Source organism: Struthio camelus, chromosome 20, assembly GCF_040807025.1.
Source record: "Struthio camelus isolate bStrCam1 chromosome 20, bStrCam1.hap1, whole genome shotgun sequence".
Lineage (NCBI taxonomy): Eukaryota > Metazoa > Chordata > Aves > Struthioniformes > Struthionidae > Struthio > Struthio camelus.
The window spans coordinates 3,896,203-3,918,625 of NC_090961.1; the positions used below are offsets into that span (position 1 = coordinate 3,896,203).

Consider the following 22,423-nt stretch of genomic DNA (forward strand, 5'->3'; position numbering starts at 1 on the left):
CGGTCAGGGGAAGCGGACAGGGATGGGGACCCAGCCACAAGAAGGGGACAGGGCCAGGGACATGGAAAGGGAACAAAGGAGAGGGAACCCACGGCCAAGAGCTCTTCCCCACGCTGGGCCTGACCCCTAATGCTGCAGGACTGGCCCAAGCCCTCCTATAGAGATACTAGGCGTGTCAGGGGCTGAATTTCCTTTTCCCCCCGGCTCCGCCTTAAAGTTCCCAAGCCCTCGCCCCGGCAGGCCCTCAGTGCACCCCAGGACGCAATAGGGTCCCCAGCCTGCAATGCTACAGGCAGCCCTTTGCAGCCTCCAGCCCCAGGCCTGCCATGCCGTGACGGGTCCCCCGCTGCAAACGCTCCTTTGCCTCAGCCCATTCAACATTGCGTTTGAGAGATTTCTCATCCTTCCCCAAGGGAAGGAAGAAAAAGGATAAAAGACCACTTTATTTGCCATGTCAAGGAGAAACGTGGTTTCATACAACACCACAAGCTCAGAAAGAAGAAGGCCACAGGACAGAAGTGTCTCCTTGCAACGGGGACAAATGCAAGGAAAGGAATTAGGACAGGCCCTGCTCCCTCTCCCCTTGGATCACTCTGGCCAGCTGTTATTTGGGCTGGAGAATGGAGCAGGGAAGTCCCTTCACAGGCACATCCTCTGCAGCAGACTCTGCTGCAGGATCCCTGCACGCTGACTGAGCTGAGGGGTCCCTTCTGGCACCCAGCCCAGCTCTGCCAAAAGGCAGCAGCGATGCTCCAGGTGCAGGATCAGACCCGCAGCACCTGCAGAAGCGGAGCAGGACGCCCCATCTCCTTGTGCCCCTCATCAGCAGGGAGGATGCATCAAGCTGCTGGGCACGGTCACTTCTGTCCCTAAGCCAGTGTGAGCGCAAAGCAGCTCTAAGCGCCCTCCGCTTTGCTCTGCAGCTCGTAGAAGACCTCGTTCTGCTTCCTCTTGTCCTTGGCACGGATGATGGTCATCTTGAAAAGCTTGCAGTAGAGCTCCATGGCAGTGGGGCTGTCATCGTTCCCGGGGATGGGGTAGGTGATCAGGCAGGGGTTGCAGTTTGTGTCCACCACCCCCACCGTGGGGATGTTCATTTTGGCAGCATCCTGGATGGCCACGTGGGGTTGGAAGACGTTGTTGAGGCTGCTGAGGAAGATGACGAGGTCGGGCAGGCGGACGCCAGGCCCGAACTGGATGTGGGCATTGGTGAGCAGGCCGCCCTGCCAGTAGCGGGTGTGGGCGTACTCCCCGCACTCCCGGGCCGTGCTCTCTACCAGGTGGCCAAATTGGCGGTTGCGGCTGATGAAGAGGATGATGCCTTTGCGATAGGCGATGTGCGCCGTGAAGTTGAGAGCCAGCTGGAGGTGCTGCATGGTCTGATCCAAGTTGATGATGTCCTGACCGAGGCGGCAGCCGAAGATGTAGGGCTCCATGAACCTGCAGGGGCAGAGGGAGGGCGACACAAGGGGACGCAGGGACAGGGGCTACAGGCTTCAAGCAGCGTTTCTGAACGCAGCGTGCCCTCACAGAAACCTTCCCCCATCTCCAACCAGTACAGGGAAACGCTCCGAACAGACGCCGCAGTCCTTGGTGCCCAGTGTCTGCCCTGACTGTCCCAGGTGGGCTCAGAGGGGCTGCAGGTCTCACGGCACCTGCATCGCACTGGGGAACCAGCGCTTTTGCAGGGCAGTAACTGTGCCCAGGCAAAAACGTGGGTCTGTCCAGGCAGTGCCAGCCCTGGCCAGATCTAGAACGGCCAAGGGAAACACTTCTGACTTCAGCAAGCGCTGGACCACAAATGGGGTCACTCACCTATGCCGGCATCCCTTTTTGTGCCCCAAGTGCACTCGGGCATCGAAGAGATCTTTCAGGGAGAAGAGCTCCTTCACGTTGAAGAAGTCAGGGTGGCCAAGGGGCTCGGTTATCAGCCTGTCGTCCACATCTGAGAGGAGAAGGGAAAAAACTGACTGCTCCCTCCCAGTGTTTGCAGGGGATGAGATGGGACTGGAGAAAGTTTTGCTGCCTGTGTCACCATCCACAGCACTCTGTAAGCACGCACACCCCTGTCCCCGATGCACCCGTGACCAGGTGCATGCAATGAGGGCTAGCTCATTAGGGCCATACTAGCAATGCCACTGCTCATCTCGAGGCCCTGGGTACAGGCAGTGCCTGGCAATGCCATGGGGTGCAGAGTGGCAGCTGGGTGAAGCTGTGGGGTGCAGAGTGGCACCAAGGCAATGGCACGGGATGCAGCTGGGCGAAGCCGTCGGGTGCAGGGTGGCAGCGGGGCAATGCCATGGGGTGCAAGATGACAACTAGGTGATGCCATAGGGTGCACGGTGGCAGGTGGACAATGCCACAAGGTGCACAGTGGCAACCAGGTGATGCCATAGGGTGCACGGTGGCAGGTGGGCAATGCCACGGGGTGCAAGGTGACAACCAGGTGATGCCATAGGGTGCATGGTGGCAACCAGGTGATGCCATAGGGGGCACGGTGGCAGGTGGGCGATGCCGTGGGGTCCAGCTCGGGGAACCCCCTCCCGGTGCAGACCCACCGGGGCCCCGCGGCCCCTCGCGACACTTACCCCTGGGCTGGGCGGCCGGCGCCGGGGCCAGCACGGTGCTGTAGAGGCGCGGGGCTGCTGCGGGGAGATGCACAGCGGGTCACACGGGCCGGCTCGGCCCGACTCGGCTCGGCCCGGCCCGGCCCGGCCCGGCCCGCTCAGCTCACCTGCCCGCAGGAGCCTCGGCACCGCCATCCTCCGTACCCGGCGGCGCAGGGCGAGGAGGAGGAAGAGGAGGAGGAGGAAGGTCAGGCGGCGGCTTCCGCTTCCTGGGCGGCTCCACCGCCTCCCGCGGCGGGGGCGGGCTGGGCTGGGCTGGGCTGGGCTGGGCTGGGCTGCCCGGCGGTGGCAGCCGGGCTCCCCGCACTCAGCTCCCAGCGAAGGCCGCCGGGGAAGGGGCGGGGGGATGCAGCTCGCAGGGCGGCTGCGCGTTTTTCCCAGCCCGGCGCCTTTAAGAGCGCTGGTTACAGTGTTGCAAAGGCGCAGCCCGTCGCCGGGCAACGGGACGCGCCGCTGCCCCCACGCGGAGCCGGACCCCAGCCCCGACCCTGGGCTCGAACCCCGGACCCGGACCCCAACCCCAGACTCGAACCCCAGATCCTAGCCCCAACCCAGACCCGCTCCCTGACCCGGATCCAGATCCCAACCCTAACCAGGACCCCGACCCCAGACTCGAACCCTGGCCCCCAGCCCCGGACCCCAACCCGGACCCCGACCCCAGCCCCCAGTCCCCAGACTCAGACTCCAGTCTCAACCCCAGGCTGGACCTGGCTCCCAGGGACAGGAGCCAACTGGGACCCCAACCCCGAACCACAACCCCGATCCCAGCCTCGGCCCCCGCCGCATGTCCCGGCCCCCACCTGCGGGCAGCCCCGCGGGGCCGGCCCCGGTCCCCGAGCCCCCCCGGGACCCCCGCACCAGCGACTTCTACCGCGTGAGCGACAAGCTGCCGGCCCGGTTCAACCACCCGGCGTGCTTCCAGGGCTACCGGTGAGGACGGGCCCAGCTCCCCGACCAGGGCTCCTGCTCGTCCCCTCCACGCGCGCACGGCCCGTGCTTTCCCTGGCAAGGTTTCCACGATGCCGCTTTACGGTCTCTCCCCCAGAAAAAAGGAGCCTCACCCCCTGTACAGGACCAGCAACCAGACGTACGGGAGCCGAGCGCCGACGGTGCACGAGATGCCGGTACGTATGTGCTCGGGACTAATGAAAGCATCTGTCGGTCTTTTCTTTGACATTTACTTTAGTTACTGCTGCAGTTTGAGTGTCCTTAACGTTTTCCATGATTGCTCCTCTTTTCTTACATCTTTATAAGCTAAACACCACCATCCTGGTAACACTAAATCTCCACTAATTGCTGTAGCAATTAAAAATTTTATGCGTACATGCCGGCTATGAAGTTACCCTTCTGTGCAAAGTTATTTCTTGCTTTTGGCACAAGCATGCTGGAGGAAAAAAAGCAGGGGCTTAGCAGATGCTCCAGTGTCTCTGAGCAGGTTTTTCATGACAGGATAAGACAGACAAGAAAAATATGGTTATTAGTACAGTTTCCATCTTCTCGGTCTTATCCTGGAACGTGATGGGAGTACAGGGGTTATGTTTAACATGAAAAAATCTCTTTTCCTCCACATAAAAGGCCAAAGAACAGTTCTTTGTGTGACTTTTGCTGAATGCTATTACAGAAAGTACAAAGTATTTATAGGTTAATTCCTCCACATTTATTCTACAGAGGAAAAGCAATTGGGAGAATGGCTTTGGACTCGAATTTAGACTGGCAGGTTTGAGGGATTGGCTTTCATTCTAAGGCAGTGGCCAATGCAGAAGGTTGATAAACAGATCAAACTCCTCTTCCCTTTTCAGAGCGTAGCTCAGCCGCTAATACAGCGGTTCTGAACCATCCTGATCCCCTATTTCTGGCCTCTGCAATATCCTGTGACAATGAATTCCTCAAAGTGCATTAAGATAAAGTACCCTTACTATTTTTTCCTGACTTCTGTAAAGTGCAGGTGCTATTTATTACGGGCATTTAAGACATCTCCTTTCTCCCTGTTTCTCCTTCCCACAGACCTCCTATTTCATCACCTCACATGCATTCTCAAATACTCTGGGATCATTTGGTATGTACAGAGATAACGGGCTCAACACCTACCTTGAGAAAAGCCACGTGACCGGCCCCGACAACCTCATCACCTCCTCCGACCGCCTCAACTTCCACCCCAGTTACAACCCAAGTGAGCCATCGCACTGTTAGGAGATTTGCAGTAGTAGCAAGTGCAGTATGAAGCCACTTCAGTTTACCGTTGGTTACCTAGTTAAAACAGGAAAAAAACAAAAAGCAAGCAAGCAAGCAAAAAAAAAAAAAACAAAAAAACCCCCCACCCCAAACCAAGCAAACAAGCAACAGCACTAACCTTATCCTAAATCTGTTGCTAAGCCTCGTTTGAAAGCATGACTGGAAGCACCGTTGCACCGGATCTGCTCAATAAGGTTACAGGTTATTTCATCAAGACCGGGCAGGTTTCTGTTACAGCAATGCCACGTGCCATCGGGGCTCTCCCATTAGAGCATCTGGCCTCAGATTACCTCTTCCGACAGCAGCCGTGGGATGTCACAGCAGAAACAAATGGCTGTGAGCAGGGCAGTATGTGGGTAAGCAGCTGGTATGAAAACCGCATTGTTGGGAGGCCTAAACTTGAAATAACTGTTTCAGAGCTTTTGTCTTAATAAAGAAACACATCCAGGAAAATAATGGATTTTTTCAAAATACCTTTGAGTATACAGGAATATTGTGACCGCTAAAGCAAAAATGGACAGCTCACAGGCAGCGCGCTTTCCCATGCCCTGCCGCTCCGTGAGCGCTCTAGGAACAACATGCAACTATTATTTTTGGATGAGCCAGTGTGGTTTTATTGCTCACTCAATATTGATTCCCCATTAAGATAAGTTGGGAAAGGCCAATTAGTACCAGCTGCAACAATGGTTTCTGTGGCATTTGCATCGTATCTGCTGCAGGAAATCTATAGTACTAAAGTGACAGTGAAAATTTTGGTTGATATCACTGAGCAGAGTAAAACTGTATAGACAGGCTGTCAGGAAAATAACTCATTTAGCACAGTAATCAGCAACAGATTAACAAATATGGTTCACAACATTAACCGTATACATCAGGATTTAATATAAATTTTTCTCCCGAGTGCAGGAAAAAAATCATCCAGCTTGGTAATGTGACAGCTCCTATTGTGATGAAATAGATGCAAAATTACCCGATTAAAGGTAACAGTATATTCATAAAAAACAAACAACAACAAAACAAAAACCCAGCAATCCCCTCAAACCTCCTGTTGCATGTACTTTAAATGTATATTCCCTTAACCTTTTGGCTTTCACTAAGGAGCCTTTGAAAATCTTGGCTTATGTACCATATAGCATTAAAAATTATGATTTTAAAACTGTTTCAGTACTGTGTAGTGAATAACCAAAATGCCTGTTTTCCAAAGGTATTCTTTAAGCCTTTGAATGTTCAATGCTTTATCGTAGACAGGTTCATCCTGCTTGCCTCTCACAACTACACTGTCTTAGCAAATTATTCAAATAAAGGCAACTAAGACAAAGAAAAAATATTGTTCTCAAGTTTTATTGCAACTACTGTAGTTACACAACCAAACTGCATCATTTATACAAGAACTGCGCTACAAGAAACTCCATATGACATTTTTCCTAAAAACTAGTCTTGAAGAACTGCCTGTTTATACACGAGAAATAGTCCTACTATAGTATAACACTGTAATAACGTATATTAAAAATAAGCATAATATGATTCCAGCTGCTAGCAAAAAAACCCAACTGTATAATAGTATGTTCAAGTACATATAAACATACTTGCAAGGTAAAGGTATTCTGTTAGTTAACAAAAATCACTAAGTAAAAATCTGAAGTCCAAAACTGAACAGTTGTCAAGCTTGTAGCTGTGCTTTTATTAAACATTCAAAACCCAGCATAGCTAAATAGTCCCAAATCGACCGATAAGATTTAAATTATGTCTGTCAGAGAATTCCCATTTTGCACTGCAACGCATTTGGTTCTCTCAAACACAAAAATACCTGGCTAAATTCACCTTTGCTGAAAACACATCATTACATTTGAACAAGTAAATATACTAAGTGCAGACATCGGCCTGAAAAGTTAACTGTTTTAATATTTAACCCATGAAAATAAACAAGCAACTCTCCATCATTCACTGGTTTTCTTCCATTAGACTCCAGGTAATACCGTGAGTTTCTCATAACTTCCCTTTCTTCTCCTGAAATGAAAGGCAACATAAAGCGCAGAATAAATACAAACAGTTGCGACAGTTTTACACCTCTTTTGTTTTATCCGCAGATTTTTTTTTTTTTGCTGGTGGGATTAATTGAGGGATGAGATTGCCTCTTAAAAATACAAATTTAGTGGCCTTTATTATGTATTTTCCGCCTCTGCACGTTTCATCTATAAACACCCATGTCCATTTTTCCTTACTGTAATTTCTGCCTTTTTTTTTTTTTTGAACTGAAAACAGTTTCTCTGAACAGTTTTGCATGACAGTGCACCTTACACCTAATACAGACTGTGTCCTGACATTTGTTGGAGGACAGTTACCCTACTTGTTTTCACTGAGGTCTGCTCAGAAGGGAGCAATACACCAGCATCAGTTGCAGGGTTGGCCACGAGAGATTTGCCTTCACACGTTGATTTGCTCGAGGCTACAAACATTTGCAGTTCCTCTTTTCTGCATGCTCTGTTCCTCCTCAACTGTCTTGTGTCCTCATTTGAGTTTACTTGCTGTCAAAGGCACATCTTCCTTGCGTTAACTTTTTTACCTTTCCCCCTTCTAATCGGCTTAAGAAACATTGACCTGTTTGTCAGGTGTTACAGACCCAAAACCCTTTTAAGAAATACCCATCCAATTTAAAATATCAACCCTAAGAAGATGGTTTTAGATGCTAAACATTTATCAGAGTGTGATTAAACCAAAAGGTAATAATACAAAACATTTGGGACTTTTAGCAATAGAATAGGAAGAGAATAGAAACGTTCTTTCAAAGTTTTAAGACAACTCTCTACTTTCCTTGTTACGATAAAGAATTATTCATTACAAATCTCTTCCTTTCCTTACTTTTAGCAAGCCAATCATTGTTAAATAGGAGCTTAAAACATAGTCAGTATTTAACCTCTGCCATTTCAGCTGAATGCAGTGTTGGTGCTCACACGTGGTACTTCACGCCCCACGTGCGGAGGCAGAGACCTGACAATCTCCATAGCTTCACCAAACCACCTCCCGAGTCAGTCAAGAACTAATGCCGTTAATAACGAGGACTTCCAAGTACTTGAAATGCGGGCAACTCACGCTGGTCACTAGTTAGCCAACAATCACAAATAAATTCAAAGCTTGGTTGAGCTGGATTTAAAACAGTATCTTCAGAGAAAAAGTCTTCGTTTTCCTGATATTCTCTAAGTTATATGGTGTATAAACACAATAGGATAGAGAGGGCTACGATATAAAAATGGCATCTACGTCACGGTCACCACAACCTTCGAAGTCTGCAAAGTATATGCGAGAAACACCCACTGTTGAGAACTTCGTTGATACTAGTAACTTCATGCAACCTTCTGCTATGCAAGTTTCCAAAGTCCTGAGCAAGCACAGGTTAATCTGAGAACTCTGACACTGCAGACAGGATGCTGTAACTTACCAGTAGCCATGATAAAATATAGCAAGTAGTTTAATAACTTAACACCCAAATTATCAAGATTTGTGCCCAGACTAAAAAAAAAAAAAAAGCTATTTTTAAAGTCTAGATCATCAGCCATTAAAAAAAAAAAAGTAATTAACTATTTTACTTACTTGAGTAAATCCGAGTCCATGGTTCCACATTTGTATTGCAATAGATACAGGATGAAATTAATACCTAGGAAGGTCTGAAGTCATGGAAAGAGGAAGTTTGTTCTGGGCACTCAACCAGCGCCCAGAAACAGGGTCAAGAGGGGTATCTAGTCTCTGCCTGCTCTACTGCTGGCTAGCTGTTATGACCAGTGACAGCAGGAAGAAAACAAAAGCTTATCCGTTTTGGTACAGCAGCTCTCAAGAGTCAAGTGATTTGTACTGCAATGCCCTACTTGGTACCGGATGCAACTCTTGCCCGTAAATTTATATTCACCGAGTATAATTTTTATACAACTCAGCTGGTTGACCCTCAACCTGTGATGTAGAACAGTGACTTCTTAACGTTCAAACACACCAGAGGTCTCTTTTTCGAATGACCGATGAGAACTGTGCCCACATGATGGTAGTGCCAACAGCACCACACCACTCCCCGTACAGCTGAGATGTCAATGCCGCAGATGGTTGCTGTGTGCCATCGGGAGTTAGATCCCCTGCGGATGCTTTGCTTCTGCCTGGCAAGTCAGCAATTCCGGAGGGATAAAGTCTGGAAAAATCACTTCCTGAGACTGCAGAAGACTGGGAGGACTTGGGGAGTGGGGCGAATACCCACGGCATATTGGTACAGAAACACCAAGGCTGACAGCGGCGTTTGCACACCAAAACAACGCTCCTCTTCCTTCTCTCCCGCAAGACTAGCCCAGAGTCTCCTTGCTTTCCAGAACTCAGCGCTAGGTGTTGCAGTCTCCCCAGGGTGAGCAAGAAAGCACGTTCATCCAATCCCCTCATCCCCATGGGCCCCTGGACTCAATACCTCCAGTTTTCGGTGCAGGGCAGAAAGGGTCACGTGCCAATTCAGGAGGCGCGGGAGCTGAGCAATGAAGGCTGCCATGCGGAGCCAGACCAAGTGCTTTCCAGCTCAACCCGAACTCTCACCTGCCAAACTCCGCTCCAAAGGGGGGAAACCCCCAAAGCGCTCGGGAAGTGCTCCTCTGATGCTGCTAAAGAGGGGCAAGCACAATGAAAGGTTCCACTTCTTGCCCGCAAACTCAGGGGAAGAAAACTGCTGTTACAGTTTTGCTGGAGTTAAAATCCCCATTCTCACCTCTCCGAATACCCACAGAGCTTGTTTACCTATGTGCTTTGTAGATTCTCCTCCTCCACTTTTTGTTATTAAGCACATTTATTTAACAGACAGATCTTTTAAGACCTGGAGACTCCTCCTTCGTCCCACGGAAATCAAATCCCATTCTACCATCAAACAGAGGATTAGGGTCTCAGGGAGCTGGTGGCTGAAAGTAAGAAATGGCAAGAAGCAAGAGCAGCAGGTGAATTGTGATCCCGTTCCCAGTTAGGCTAATGAAAGCTTTTGGGGTCATCTTAGAGTACGACATCCTCCACTCACAAATGATACTGGCACAAGCTAATTACATCTTTGGATTACATTCAGGAAGGGTTAAAAAAAAAAAAAAAAGGTAACAAAAAGGACTGTTCACTAAAGATGATGACACAAACCATAGGAGCACTCTCTGGTTTTGTGGTTCATGGTCAGAACCCAATTTATTAAACATTATAAACTTATCAATGTACACCATTTCCTATATACAAATCAAGTTTATCAATTAAAAAAAGTGCTGTTTGAAATTAGATTTTATTTAAAGCACAAGGTAATCAGAATTGCATCTTAACTGAAAGTGAATCAGTTCAGGAGTAGCACTGAGAACACAGACACATTGACAGGGGCACAAGACACCTTTTAACTCTCGATGTTGATTTACTGAAAATTTTTAGGACAAAACATTCAGCTTATTTTACACAAACAGTACATACTGCTTCCATCATCTCTATTAAAATTAGTTTAATCCTTTTAAAGCAAGGTACTTTGAAAACTTCTATTTTAAAATACCAGTCTATTTACCAATGCCAAAAAGGCCCAAATCCTGCAACTGAAAGAAGGCAGACAAAAATATATGCCCATGTAGACTGACTGCAGGCCTGCGGGCTGAGTAAAAAACACTTCTCCCAGGTATTCTACCACTAAAACAAAAGGATCTAGCATACTGATCTCTTAAACCAACAAGCCAACCAACCCAAGGACTATAAAAATGTGGCCAGACAGTAAGATATATCAAGTGACCACTACTAAAATGTAACTGCACAACAGTATAAACACACAAAGGATGTTATTGATTTCTCTACATGCCACAGTTACTTTTCTACTCTACGCTGTAGTTTGCCAATATTCTGCAAATGCATCATGTCAGGGGATACTACGCAATACTGGATCCTTTTTAGACTACTTTTGCTCCGTTCTGCAAAATTAAGGCCAGCTTGTAGGAAGACTGCTGAAGCGATTAAGAAACAAAGGGACGCTAATTGGTAGTTTGGCTGAGATAAGTTCTGTAAAAAGGACAAGATACAGAGAATACTAAATCAATTCACAGGGACACCAAGTAAGAACAGACTAATCCAAGGACTTCACTACACACAAATGAAAATGAACTAACTAGTCAACACCCTTAAATTCCCACCTTTTACATTTTTCAGTGAAATCTGTGTGGGGACACTTTTACTCTGATATGAACACACAACTTCAATGTCATTTAAAATTAGCACAGATTAAAAACTAGTAGTGAAAAAATGTTTTATTCTGGCTACTGGAAACAGAGGCAGAGAAAGCTCTATCAGTAAAAATGAAGAGAGCTGAGAATATCCTTGGCGTTTACTTTAGGGACCTCCTATAGCAAACCTAGCTTTGCTCTAGTGCACAAAAATAGTAAATGAGGATAAGAGTGCACAGCAACGTAAAATTTTAGAAACCACTTTTGAAAAGGGAAAGAGAGGGCACTCGACGCAAGGAAGTTCATTCAGAAAAACAAGGCATCACTGGGCTACTGCAGGCCATCAAAATTAGATTTGAGAATAACTAAGAAATTGTTTCAGCCTTGCAGGCCCAAGAGCATGTAAATCTAGTGAAATCCACAGAAACAATGTTTTTTGAATGGACATGCTCCTTCTGCATGCTCATTCCCTTGACTTGAACTGCAACTGTGCTTTCAATCATCTGCAAACAGGTTTTCAGTATTCAAAAGGTACTTTCAGCAGCCGCTCATCTGCAAACAGGTTTTCAGTATTCAAAAGGTACTTTCAGCAGCCGCTGAGATCACTTTACACAGGACATGAGTCTATGGCAGACTGACCCACTTTACTTACTTGAATTGCATTTGGCTCTACAAGGTTGGATCTCCACGCCTTCATAGGAGTTCTGCTTGGTGAACTCATCCAACGCTTCTCAGAGTTGGAGAACTGAGACCCAAAAATAAAACGACTACATAGAATTGTCCTAAGGCAGCTCCAATGCCAACAAATGCCAGGTAATGTGCCTCAAAAGCACAGCGTTGTTATCAAAACGCTGTTTTTCTAGGATCTCTTAACAGATTGCCAAACATCCTAGGCACAAAAACAGGTTTCCTTTTAATATATGATTAGAGGCCTCATAATTTAATGCACAATTAGCCACGGTATCTTCTTATCTACAGTAACTACAGCATCCTGTAGTAATGCAAGACCTAAAAATCATTATAAAAAATATTTCCTTAGAGAGCACTTTAAATAATTTACAAAACCCTACAAAAAGTTATGTATGCTGTTAAATAGAAGCATTTTTTCACATTAGTGTGTACACATTTATCAGTATCTCTCACTTTCTCTCCTTTTGTCTTATCAAGAGAATTACAGTGATAGTTATTTTCTAAAAAGACTGTTACTGTAAAAAAGGCGTACTTACATATTTGATACCTTTCTTTTCAAGAGGGAATCTGCAGGTACGTCAGTAAATTCTGCACAGTTTTTGTCTATAACTTCCTGCCCTTGGTCCACTTCACAATCGGTTTCCCTATCTTGGAGGACAGGTATTTTTCCTTCCAAACTGGAGCTGGATACCTGAATTTCTTCCTGCCTGTCACTGTCCTGGTGGATAGCTACATCTTCTTTCTCAATGCACACGTGTAGTATACTCCTATCCATACACGTTCCTCCCCTAGTTTTATCCACCGTTACTGCTGTCACATTTAGTTCCTGCAGTGGGCAACCTAAACTCGGATCTGGCCTGTTGTCCTGTTGGTTACGCTCCCCCTCACTGCACAGGTGTATACTCTGCTGAGATGCTTCTCCACTAACTTGATCTGCTTTTGCTGCAGCCATACTGGGTTCTGGCAGTCGGGGACCTAGATTTGAATCTGCCCGTCTGTCTTTGTGGGCATCTCCTTCCTCAACGCACTTCTGAACGTTCTCAGATTCAGATGTTCGTCTGCTAATCTTATCTACTTTTACTGTTGCCACACTCTCTTCCTGCAAGGGGAGCCTCAGACTTGAACCTGACTGGTCTCCCAAAGTATCAAGCTTTTTGCAATCCTCTGCTTCCTCTTTGCTATACAAAGGAGCAGCCTCCAGTCTTTCACAGGTTTCTGTTACATGGGGACTTGACACTTCAACAGTGAGCTTTTGAGAAAAGCTGGGTTCTTTTATCACTGGGTTATGCTCTCCAGTAAATTCGCCTTTTGGCAGGAAGGCTCCTTTTCCCTGTTTAAGTGTGTCTGCATCCTGGGAAGCTACCCCTGTTCCTAATGCACTGCCCTGGGTAAGCGAACCTTCTGCTTTCTGCCTTTTATTCAAAAGCATGGATTTCTTTCTGTCGCGAGCGTATTTTAGACCTGCTATAAATTTACTTGAGATTTTTAGGTGAAAGGTATTCTTTCTTTTAGATCTAGGCTTTGCTTTAAAAAGTTTTTGTACTTTCGGACCATCGTTTTTGCTGGATTTGGGTGGAAGTATTTTCTGCACAGGCTCTATACTAGAGACATCCTTTTTACCTGTTGCATTTCCTTTTGCAGGTAACTCACCAGCAGCAATACCTTTAACCCCTACTGTTCCTTGTTTAGCTTTTGACTGACCAGTAGTATGAAGATATACATTCTCTGCACAGGAAGCATTTTTCTCACTGCCATGTGACATTGCACTTTTCCCTTCCATTCTCTGAGAGTTCTTCAACTCATCAGTTTGCTGAGATACCTTAGTCTTTCTACTCTGAGCCAGTAAGAGGTCGATCTCATTTTCAACTGGCTGTTGCTTTGCATTTCCTTTATTAACACTTTGTTTGGTCACTCTCAATAAGTCAAGAGCTGCATCATCTTTTTGCATCTCCGAATTGCTTGAAGAATCTTTGGCCTTTTCTGCCAAAAATTTCCGAATTTCTTGTTCAATGCTGTCATCGCTGTCCACTGAGCTGCTATCATCAGTGGCTGATGCAGCTGTGAAAGTACATTTTTTATTTTTAGCTGCCTGCAGGTTATTCTGGTTTGAAACTGGTTTACGTTTACATCCTCTTTTAAACTGTAAATTAAACTCTGAGTTCTTCATAGTTTCTGGTCTTTCATTTGGAAGTTTGACATTTATGCTGTCTGAAGGATTTCCGGTTACATTCTCTTTCATAGCTCTTCTAGATTTTGAGAGGCAGCTTTTCAGTAGCACAGGACTTTTGCATTTCCACTCGTTTTGCTGGAGGTTACTAAATTCATCTAGTAGCTGAGTTTCTGCCTTGCTGAATCTGACTCTCTTCTTGCACTGAGTTTTCTGGTCTTTAGATTTCTTCTTTAATTTTCTTTTAGATCGCAAAAGGTCCTTGATAGCACTATCAAGATCCTCATCACTATCCAGAGAACTGCTCTCATCATCTGAACCATCTCTCTCTTGAGTTTGGATTGTATTTTTAATAAGCTTTCTCGTGCTACTCTGAACCTGCATGAAAGGGTTTACAGAGTCCAAGGCCACACATTTGCCAACAGATCCATACAATTCAGAAGACATTGGCTGCTGCTGCCTAGTCTCTTTGCTACTGAGCCCTTGAGCATCACAGAGCTCTTTAGGGCTGCTCAGAGCACACCCCTCTTGGAGCACTGGAAATTTTGAACAGCAATCTGGCTGGAAAAATCCTGTCTCAAGCTGTTCAGGTGTTCTTGATGCACCTGGTTTCGCTGCTCTACCCTCCTTTTTGAGTCTCCTTTTATGGCTCAGTGATAGCTTCAGTGTTTTGGGTAGAGAAGGCGCCAGGGTACCAGTGAGGTTGTTTTGATCAGAAGGCAAAGGCATCTGCACTGAGCGTGAAAGACTGGGAGGCTTTGTAACAGGGCTTCCTCCCTGTGCTTTGACAGCCAGGAAAGCCCTGATTTCTTGCTCTATGCTATCATCACTGTCCACGAGGCTGCTGTCGCTTTCACAATGAGATGATGAGAGAAGCTGGGGAGAAAAAAAAGAGTCTGCAGTGAGTGATTTGCTGTCACTTCCCATTTGGGATGGCATGATTGTTTTGGAAATATCGAGGATAGCTTCTGCACACATGAGTTCTGCAGATGTGTCTGCTCTGCAAGAGGCCTGCAACGTCAGCTCACAGGCAGAAATCTTGTTTTCTGGAGGTGCAAAATGTCTGGCTTTTTTCAGTGGCTTAAACAGCTTGTCAAATTCATTGCTTGTGCTTTCTAGTTCTGCTGACTTTGAACTAATTTCTTTTCTCTTGTTGCGTATAGGGCTTTTATGGACTTCCGGTGAGGCACTTCTGGTTGAGCTAATTGTCAGGCTTGCAGAAATGCCTGCTATACCTTTTGTATCAAATTGTTCTCTTTGCAAAGGGGCACAGTCTGTTGAAGGACCTGCCTCTTGCCTGACCTTCTCTAGCTGATAAAGCTGAATAGCTTCTTCGATACCATCATCACTGCTCGAGTCAGATGTGTGCGCGCTCCCACTGATAAGTTCTCCCCTTGTTTCCCAGAAATCAGCTCCACTTTCTTCATTTTGCTCCACTAACCGGGGTTGGCTAGCAGTGGCCGCTTCTAGATACGCGTGGCTCACTTGGCTGAAATCACTAGGCTCTTCTTGGACTTCAGACTTCAAACACTTGGCCTGTGTGCTGCTCTTCCCTAGCTTGGGATGGTGTCTTAAGAGAAGCGCTTCACACCCTTGCTTTATAGCACCACAGTTTGTTCTGTTAGCTGTTTCTTTGCTACATTTTAGGACGGATCTCACAGGCGAATCTTTTTTATCCTCCTCAATTACACACTTACTAATTTCTTGCTGCTTCTTCTCATTCAAGAACTGCACTATTTCAGCTTGTATGCTCTGTTCAAAAGAGTCATCGCTACTGATGCTCTGAGGAGAAGAGGGCTGCAGCCTTTTACCAAGTCCCAAGTGGTCAGAAAGATAGTCTTCAGAGAGCATCTCAGCTTTAAATTTCACAGGGAGAAGATTATTAGCCATTTTGTTCTCGGAGAATTCTCTTTTAAACCTTTTGTCTCTGCCTGTATTTTCAGAACACTCTGCGCTCCTTTGCGGTGACTGGTCACTCTTGCTTTTTGCTTTCAAGTACTCTTGAATGGCTTCCTCTATATCTCGGTCAACAGAATCATCACTGTCAGAATCCAGCAGGAGAGGCCCAAACTCCACATTCTCTTCCACTTCAGTGCCGTCGGAATCAGCAGGGCAACTGTGCTTGGTATATTTGGCGTGTTTCCGTAGCAGTGCGTTGCTAGATGCAACTCTGTTACTAGAGCCCTTTTCTCCCTTTTGTTTCTTCTGCGTAATACAGTCATACTCATTGTTCATACCCAGGGGAGACTCTTGACTTTGCAGGTTGCTTATGATCATCTGAACTTTTGCACTTACGGAGGTTCTAGCGACGTCCCCTTCTGATTCAGGAAAGCAAACTGGGTACCTACAACTCCTTGACGGGCCAAAGGACTCCCATTTTGTTTGCAGAGCTACCAAAGGAGAAGCATTCATAAGGAACATTCTAGCAGACAACAGCGAAGTCAACAAAGGAGCAGTTTTTCAGACTGATCTCTTTTCCATCCTACAGTAAAAGAGAGAAAAACACTTTTCATAACGCATCTGATTTTTGCAAGTTCCATATAATAATACTTACTTACTTAGTAAGACAAATTGTAAATCATTACCACTCTGACTTACTGAGCCGGATAACCACAAAAGTGACTCCTCAACATCTTTTTAACTGGTAAATCAGTGACTGCTGCCATTAGGGACAAGACAAAAAGCTTATCATTTGTGGTTTTCAGTATTTTCTGGTACAGCCATAATCTAATTCAGGTAATTACCTTCACTTCTCAAATTCTTCCTGCACTTTTCACTGAGGCTAGCACTGTCTTTTGAGTATGTTCCTAAATGACTGCGTACTGTCAAGATGCACAAAGTCTATGTTTCAACATTTAGGTGTGCAAGATCCCTTTCTGCACTAACATGATTTTAATGTTTCTGCAATGAGCTTTGTGACAAAAGAGAAAGAACAACTTTAAGGGAAGCTTTCATAATGAAGTGGAACCGGTGAGAAAGAAGAATCCTGCAAAATATTCTCCTCCCTGTTTTCCTTTGGCTTAACTGCCCTTTTTAAAGAAATCCCGCCATGCACAGCTCAGCTGTTTAGTCTGACAACAAAAACAATGTTGGCTATGTCCACATGGTACATAATGGGCGGATGTGATTCAAGGCTGCCCATGATGTGAGACAGTGGAACACAAATCAACTCTTATTCAAAGGGCAGAGTGATTGCGTTAGCATGATGCCAAGCCTGAAATCACACACTATCCCAAGACAGCTTCTACTAGTTCTAGCTTGGCATTAAACACACACAAATGAAGGCGTTTGGGGGAAGTTCAAAAAAGAAGAAAGGGGGCTTATTTCCTCCTGAAACATACCACACAGCAATAACCCTGAGACAGCAATCATTTTGACCTAACTACAGGATCAAAGATTTTGGTGAACACAAACCTTGGAGAGTTTGCAAGAGCAGTGAGAAGATTACGAACTATCCGTCATGTGACAGTAGAAGCCCTGCACAGAATGAAGCCCGGTTGTGTGGGGTAATGAAAAAAGCCACCCAGAGAAGACTGACGACACACCAGGGAGTTCACAACTTCCATAGGCTTCCACAAGGGCTGAAGGTTTCACCTGCAGCATCATTTGGCAGGATCAAAACATCATCTGGCCGACTCAAGGCATATACCATCCAAAGACTACCACAGCAGGGCCGTTTCTACACTTCTGAGATGTCGTCTCTCACGCAAGCTCAGAAAGTCTCGATCTCAGCATTGCACTGTACTCTACAAACTGCAAAGACAGCCTTTTACCTTTAAGTTCTTTCTAACCTTGCTCTTGTCAATTATTCTCTAGTGCTGGTATCAAATTAATCAGCGGCAACAAATATTTTAGAGTTTAAAGAATTAAATAATATTTAGTAATAATTTACAAAGAATTGTTATCCTATAATCTTTTTAAAGAGTTACTATGATTCTAAATTTTTTAAAAAGTTAAAAGTCTACTTATTTGCTACTGAGAATGAGATAACAGAAAACCAGGGATAACAATGCTTTATCACTTTTAAAAAGAGCATGGTGCTCCAACAAAGGATGTCGTGCAATGTGATAAATATTTTTGTCAAAATTATTTTGGATCCTACACTCAGGGATCAGTTTTATTGCCACCTTATTAGAAGATTAGAATATTCCTGAAATCCTGTTGACCATGGCAGAGTCACCCTGGATGTGCCTTACATGATTTCCATACAGCTCTTAGCTCTGAAAATGCAATTGAAAAGACTTTTGCCATTTCATTCTCTGATTCTCTACTGCAGAACAGCTTAGCATAACACATTTTAACCCAAGTCTTTGGCTCCAGATATCTTTCTTATTTTCTCTTCCTCAGTGGAAATTAATTTTAAAATATCATTCCTGCAGAGTTAAAATTTTAACTGTATTGATCAAGAACATTCTTCCTTGTTGGTTGATACGTGGAGCAATCTGACACATGCTTTTATAATTTCCACCTTTTAGTCAACTGAAGACAGTTTAGATTTATTTCTCCTCTATACATGATGATAAAACACAAGCGCTCTAGACCTTTCATGTTTTAAGCTAGGAACTAATCTGGGAACTGTCTCACAGAAACAGCTTAAAAGCCTACTATGATACAGGTCAGAACCTACACTGTCACCAAAAATGTGAATGAATGTACAATTTCTAAAATAGTCTCCAATACATTCACTGGGGTGATGGTAAATTAAAAATGGTCTTACTTGTAATAAGCAGCTAAGGATCAGAAAGACAGAAATTAGAATACCTAATTATCCCAAATAAATGCAATTAACACACTTAAGCTTCTAGCTTCATTTAAAAAAAAACAACACAAAACTTGTTTCCTATTAACCTATTTCCATAGTTTCCAGAAAAGGGGCAGATGTCTTCATTATCCAACACTGGGATTGCCGCCACATGAAAAAATTACAAGGGATTGGGATTAACTTTCATGTCGTGCTACTCCTTCGTAGCTCCAGCAGGCCGTGCTTAACACCCTAATGAGAGTTGCTGAAACTCAACTGTGCGCTAGTAAATCAAAGCGATAGGCGACAGGTAATAACAGTACTTGTATTTATTTAGCATCCTTACTGCTGAAGGATCCCGGAGTATTTTACAGCTGATGCACACAGCTAGTACTTCACTCGCTGCTGAAATACAACCAATGTTTGGGGAAAAAAACAACAGCAGCTATTAAGGTAACGGGTAACGCACTTTGATGCTTAAAGAGAGGAACGCGGCACCCCACTAGGTGAGGGTGGAGGGGAGACACCCTGGCTGCTCTCCACAGTGGAGAAAACCTGCTTTCAGGTCATCCAGGCTGAGGCAACACCCCTGTTTCCCTCTCCTTCTGCTCCCCCCACTATGTGCCTCAGTTTCCCCCTTTTGGGGCAGGGGCTGGGCCAGGTGCCCCCTCCCTGCTCACAAAGCAACAAAGGGGCAAGCCACTTTCCAGCAGAGGTAATTTGGGGTGGGGGGAGAGATGCTCGCGCCCCACTACCCGATGCGGAGGGGAAGGGACGGGACTCCTCAAGGGGGGAACAAGGCAGGGGAAGCGCGTGTGTGCGGGGACAGTACCTGCACCACGGTCCTGATGGGGTCACACGTACTGGGGGGACCCACAAAAATGTGAGCAGAGCTGCCTACCCCTGGGGCACCCACAGGGACGATGCGAGGGGGCACCCAGCCCCAGGGACACCCCCAGGGCTGGCTGAGGGGACATCAACCCCCAGAGCTGGCTGTGAGAGGACACCCAGCCCCAGAGACACCCCCAGGGACGGCTGAGGGGACACCAACCTCTGGGACTGGCTGTGAGGGGACACCCAGCCCCAGAGACACCCCCAGGGACAGCTGAGGGGACACCAACACCCAGGGCTGGCTGCAAGGGGGCACCCAACCCCAGGGACACCCACAGGGACGTTTAGGGGGACACCAGCCCCAGGGACACCCCCTGGGATGGCTGAGGGGACCCCCCACCCCACAGGGACACCCACATGGCCCCCGTGTGGGGACACCCAGCTCCGGGGCTGGTCGTGAGAGGGCACCCAGCCCCAGAGACAGCTGAGGGGACACCAACCCCCAGGGCTGGCTGCGAGGGGGCACCCACAGGGACGGCTGGGGGGACACCTAGCCCCAGGGACACCCACAGGGACAGCTGAGGGGACCCCCCACCCCACAGGGACATCCACACGGCCCCCATGGGGGGACACCCAGCCCCAGGGACACCCCCTGGGACAGCTGAGGGGACCCCCCACCCCACAGGGACACCCACACGGCCCCCGTGTGGGGACACCCAGCCCCAGGGACACCCCCTGGGACAGCTGAGGGGACCCCCCACCCCACAGGGACATCCACACGACCCCCGTGTGGGGACACCCAGCCCCAGGGACACCCCCTGGGACAGCTGAGGGGACCCCCCACCCCACAGGGACACCCACATGGCCCCCGTGTGGAGACACCCAGCTCCGGAGCTGGCCGTGAGAGGACCTGCTCCCCCCTCCCCACCCCCGCCGCAGCAGGGACACCCAGACCGTGTATGAAAGCCCCCTCCCCGGGTGGGGACACCCACAGACCCTCCGCGAGGGGGACAACCCCCCCCACCCACCTCCAACCTCCCCTCCCCACCCCGGGGCCGCCCAACCGCCGCCGCAGCAGGCCCGGGCGCTGCCGCGCCGCCATGACTCCCCCTTCCCGCCTTCCGCCGCCGCCGCCGGCCGAGCCGGGCCCGGCCTGGGCCTGGGCCACCGCCGTGGGGCAGCGCCCGGGCCGCGCTCCGCCCGCAGCAGCGCCCGGTGGGGGGGGGGGGGGTGGGGGGGCCGCGGCGCTCACCTGCCGCCGCCGCGGGGGGAGGCCGAGACGGGCGTGAGGGTGGTGGTGGCGGCGGCAGCACCCGGCCGCGCGGGCTCACCCGGCCGCTCCGCTCCGGCCGCTGCCCGCCCGCCCGCCCGCCGCGCTGGTGCAGGGGCGGGCGGCGCCTCCTTCCCCGCCGCCGGCCGCGGGGGCATGCGCCGCAGGGCGGCGGCCGAGCGGCCCCTTCCCCGGCGGCCCTGTCCGCAGCCGGATGCAGGGGGGGGGGAATCTGCCTTTTTTTTTTTTTTTCTTTAAATTCCCCCCCCCCCCTTCCCTTCCTCCCTACAAAGACGCCTTGGAACGGTTTGCCAGGCCAATTTGGCTGGGGGGGGCACCCCGACCCCCTCCTCCCCCCCACAGGGGGGACCCTATGGGACCCCACAGGACCCTCAGCGGTCCGGCCTGCTCGCCCAGGGGAATCGGGGCCGAACCCCCCCCCCCCGGCAGCCGGTTTCCTGCTAGCAGAGCCCCCCGCCTGGGCCCGGCGGCCTTAGCTGCTCCCTCGGAGGAGCTAAGAACGGAAAAGTGGCCCCAAAGTTTGCCATGGGGGGGAATAAAGAGCTGAATTTTAGCTCCTGTAATCGCTGGTCGAGGCCCAGGTTGGGACGGGGGAAATGAGGGTTTAAATGCTTTACCTCCCGGACGCAGCGTTGCCTCGAAGAGCGCAGGCGTGGAGGCCGGCCTGAGCCGGGGTCGCAGGTGGCAGAGCTCCGGCATCCTTCCTCGTGGGGCGCCCACCGCAACCCGCTCCTTGAGTAGAAAGGGCACGCAATCAGTCCGAACTCTCCGTTTGGCAATCCTGGCAGGCGCTCTTCGGCGGATGGGGAACCGGTGCTTTCACCCAAGAAGGGCTGCCTGTGCTCACCTTGCCGGCGCCTTCCTTAACGGTGCTTGAACGTCTGCGATGCTACAGATGCAGCTGAGGAAACCAGCACCTGCTGGCTGGGTGCCACCAAAACCCCCCGGGGAAGGTGTTCAGGCTGGGGAACAGCAGATAAAGAGGGTCCCAGGCTGCAAGTGCAGTGACAGCTAATGGCAGTGCAGACCACCATGCTGCCCTCCTACCCCACCGGGCTCTTCTCACCTCTCATCTTGGAGCAGCTGCCCTGCCATAAGGAGAAGTATTCCCAGTGTACGAGAGCATAACGGAGGCCAGAATCAGGCCCTGTTGCGCTTAATAGGAGTATCATGTATAATTAGTCATTTTCCGTGTTGCTCCCAATTCAGGGCTCTAGAGGTTCTGTGCGGAGATCACGCCGCTGAGACTGACGCGCTGCTGTTCCTGCCGCAGCTTTGACAGCACGTCGCCACAACGGAGCTCGGAGGAGGAAGTTTAACTTGGAATTAGAGAGAGGTTTCCCGAGGCAGCGCTATAACCCAGCGGGCGTTTAGGCTCAGAAACAGGTCCGTTCTGTCCTTGCAGCAGGAGAAGGTGCTGCTGGACGGGGAATGCTGATTGACTCCCCGTTGGCCCTGTCTGTGCAGGGTGGTTGCAAAATCCTACCGCTCGGAGCTGCACATCTTTTCCGACCTTTTCCCCTCGCCCTGCAGCAACGCGTGGGATTTCACAAGGTGTGGGGCTCATGTAAGCCGAGTGCTGTGGAAGAGATTTATATCTCCGATTTCACCCCAGAGATGCTTGTTTTGGGAGCAGGCATATTTCAGCACTGGTGCAGA

General features: G+C 48.6%; 3 protein-coding genes across 4 annotated transcripts; 1 reads left to right on the forward strand and 2 right to left on the reverse strand.

Moving 5' to 3' along the window:
• Window positions 1–425: 425 nt before the first annotated feature.
• Window positions 426–2,812, reverse strand: MRPS2 (mitochondrial ribosomal protein S2). Of its 2 annotated transcripts, none has more exons than XM_068914272.1 (4): window positions 2,735–2,812; window positions 2,589–2,645; window positions 1,816–1,945; window positions 426–1,440 (listed from the first exon to the last, which is right to left on the reverse strand). In XM_068914272.1, exons 1-4 carry the CDS (start codon window positions 2,760–2,762, stop codon window positions 897–899), a joined length of 759 nt encoding a protein of 252 aa, XP_068770373.1. In that variant the 5' UTR covers window positions 2,763–2,812; the 3' UTR covers window positions 426–896. The 2 variants fall into 2 exon arrangements, with proteins under 2 accessions (XP_068770373.1, XP_068770374.1); XM_068914273.1 differs by having other exon boundaries at window positions 2,589–2,642; window positions 2,735–2,808.
• Window positions 2,813–2,853: 41 nt separating this feature from the next.
• Window positions 2,854–6,184, forward strand: PIERCE1 (piercer of microtubule wall 1). Its single transcript, XM_009665816.2, has 3 exons — window positions 2,854–3,557; window positions 3,673–3,751; window positions 4,632–6,184. The coding sequence occupies exons 1-3, from the start codon at window positions 3,412–3,414 to the stop codon at window positions 4,815–4,817; spliced, it is 411 nt and encodes a 136-aa protein (XP_009664111.2). The 5' UTR covers window positions 2,854–3,411; the 3' UTR covers window positions 4,818–6,184.
• On the reverse strand, window positions 6,184–20,858 carry PPP1R26 (protein phosphatase 1 regulatory subunit 26). Its single transcript, XM_068914270.1, has 3 exons — window positions 20,726–20,858; window positions 12,271–16,383; window positions 6,184–6,866 (listed from the first exon to the last, which is right to left on the reverse strand). The coding sequence occupies exons 2-3, from the start codon at window positions 16,320–16,322 to the stop codon at window positions 6,818–6,820; spliced, it is 4,101 nt and encodes a 1,366-aa protein (XP_068770371.1). The 5' UTR covers window positions 16,323–16,383; window positions 20,726–20,858; the 3' UTR covers window positions 6,184–6,817.
• Window positions 20,859–22,423: the final 1,565 nt, after the last annotated feature.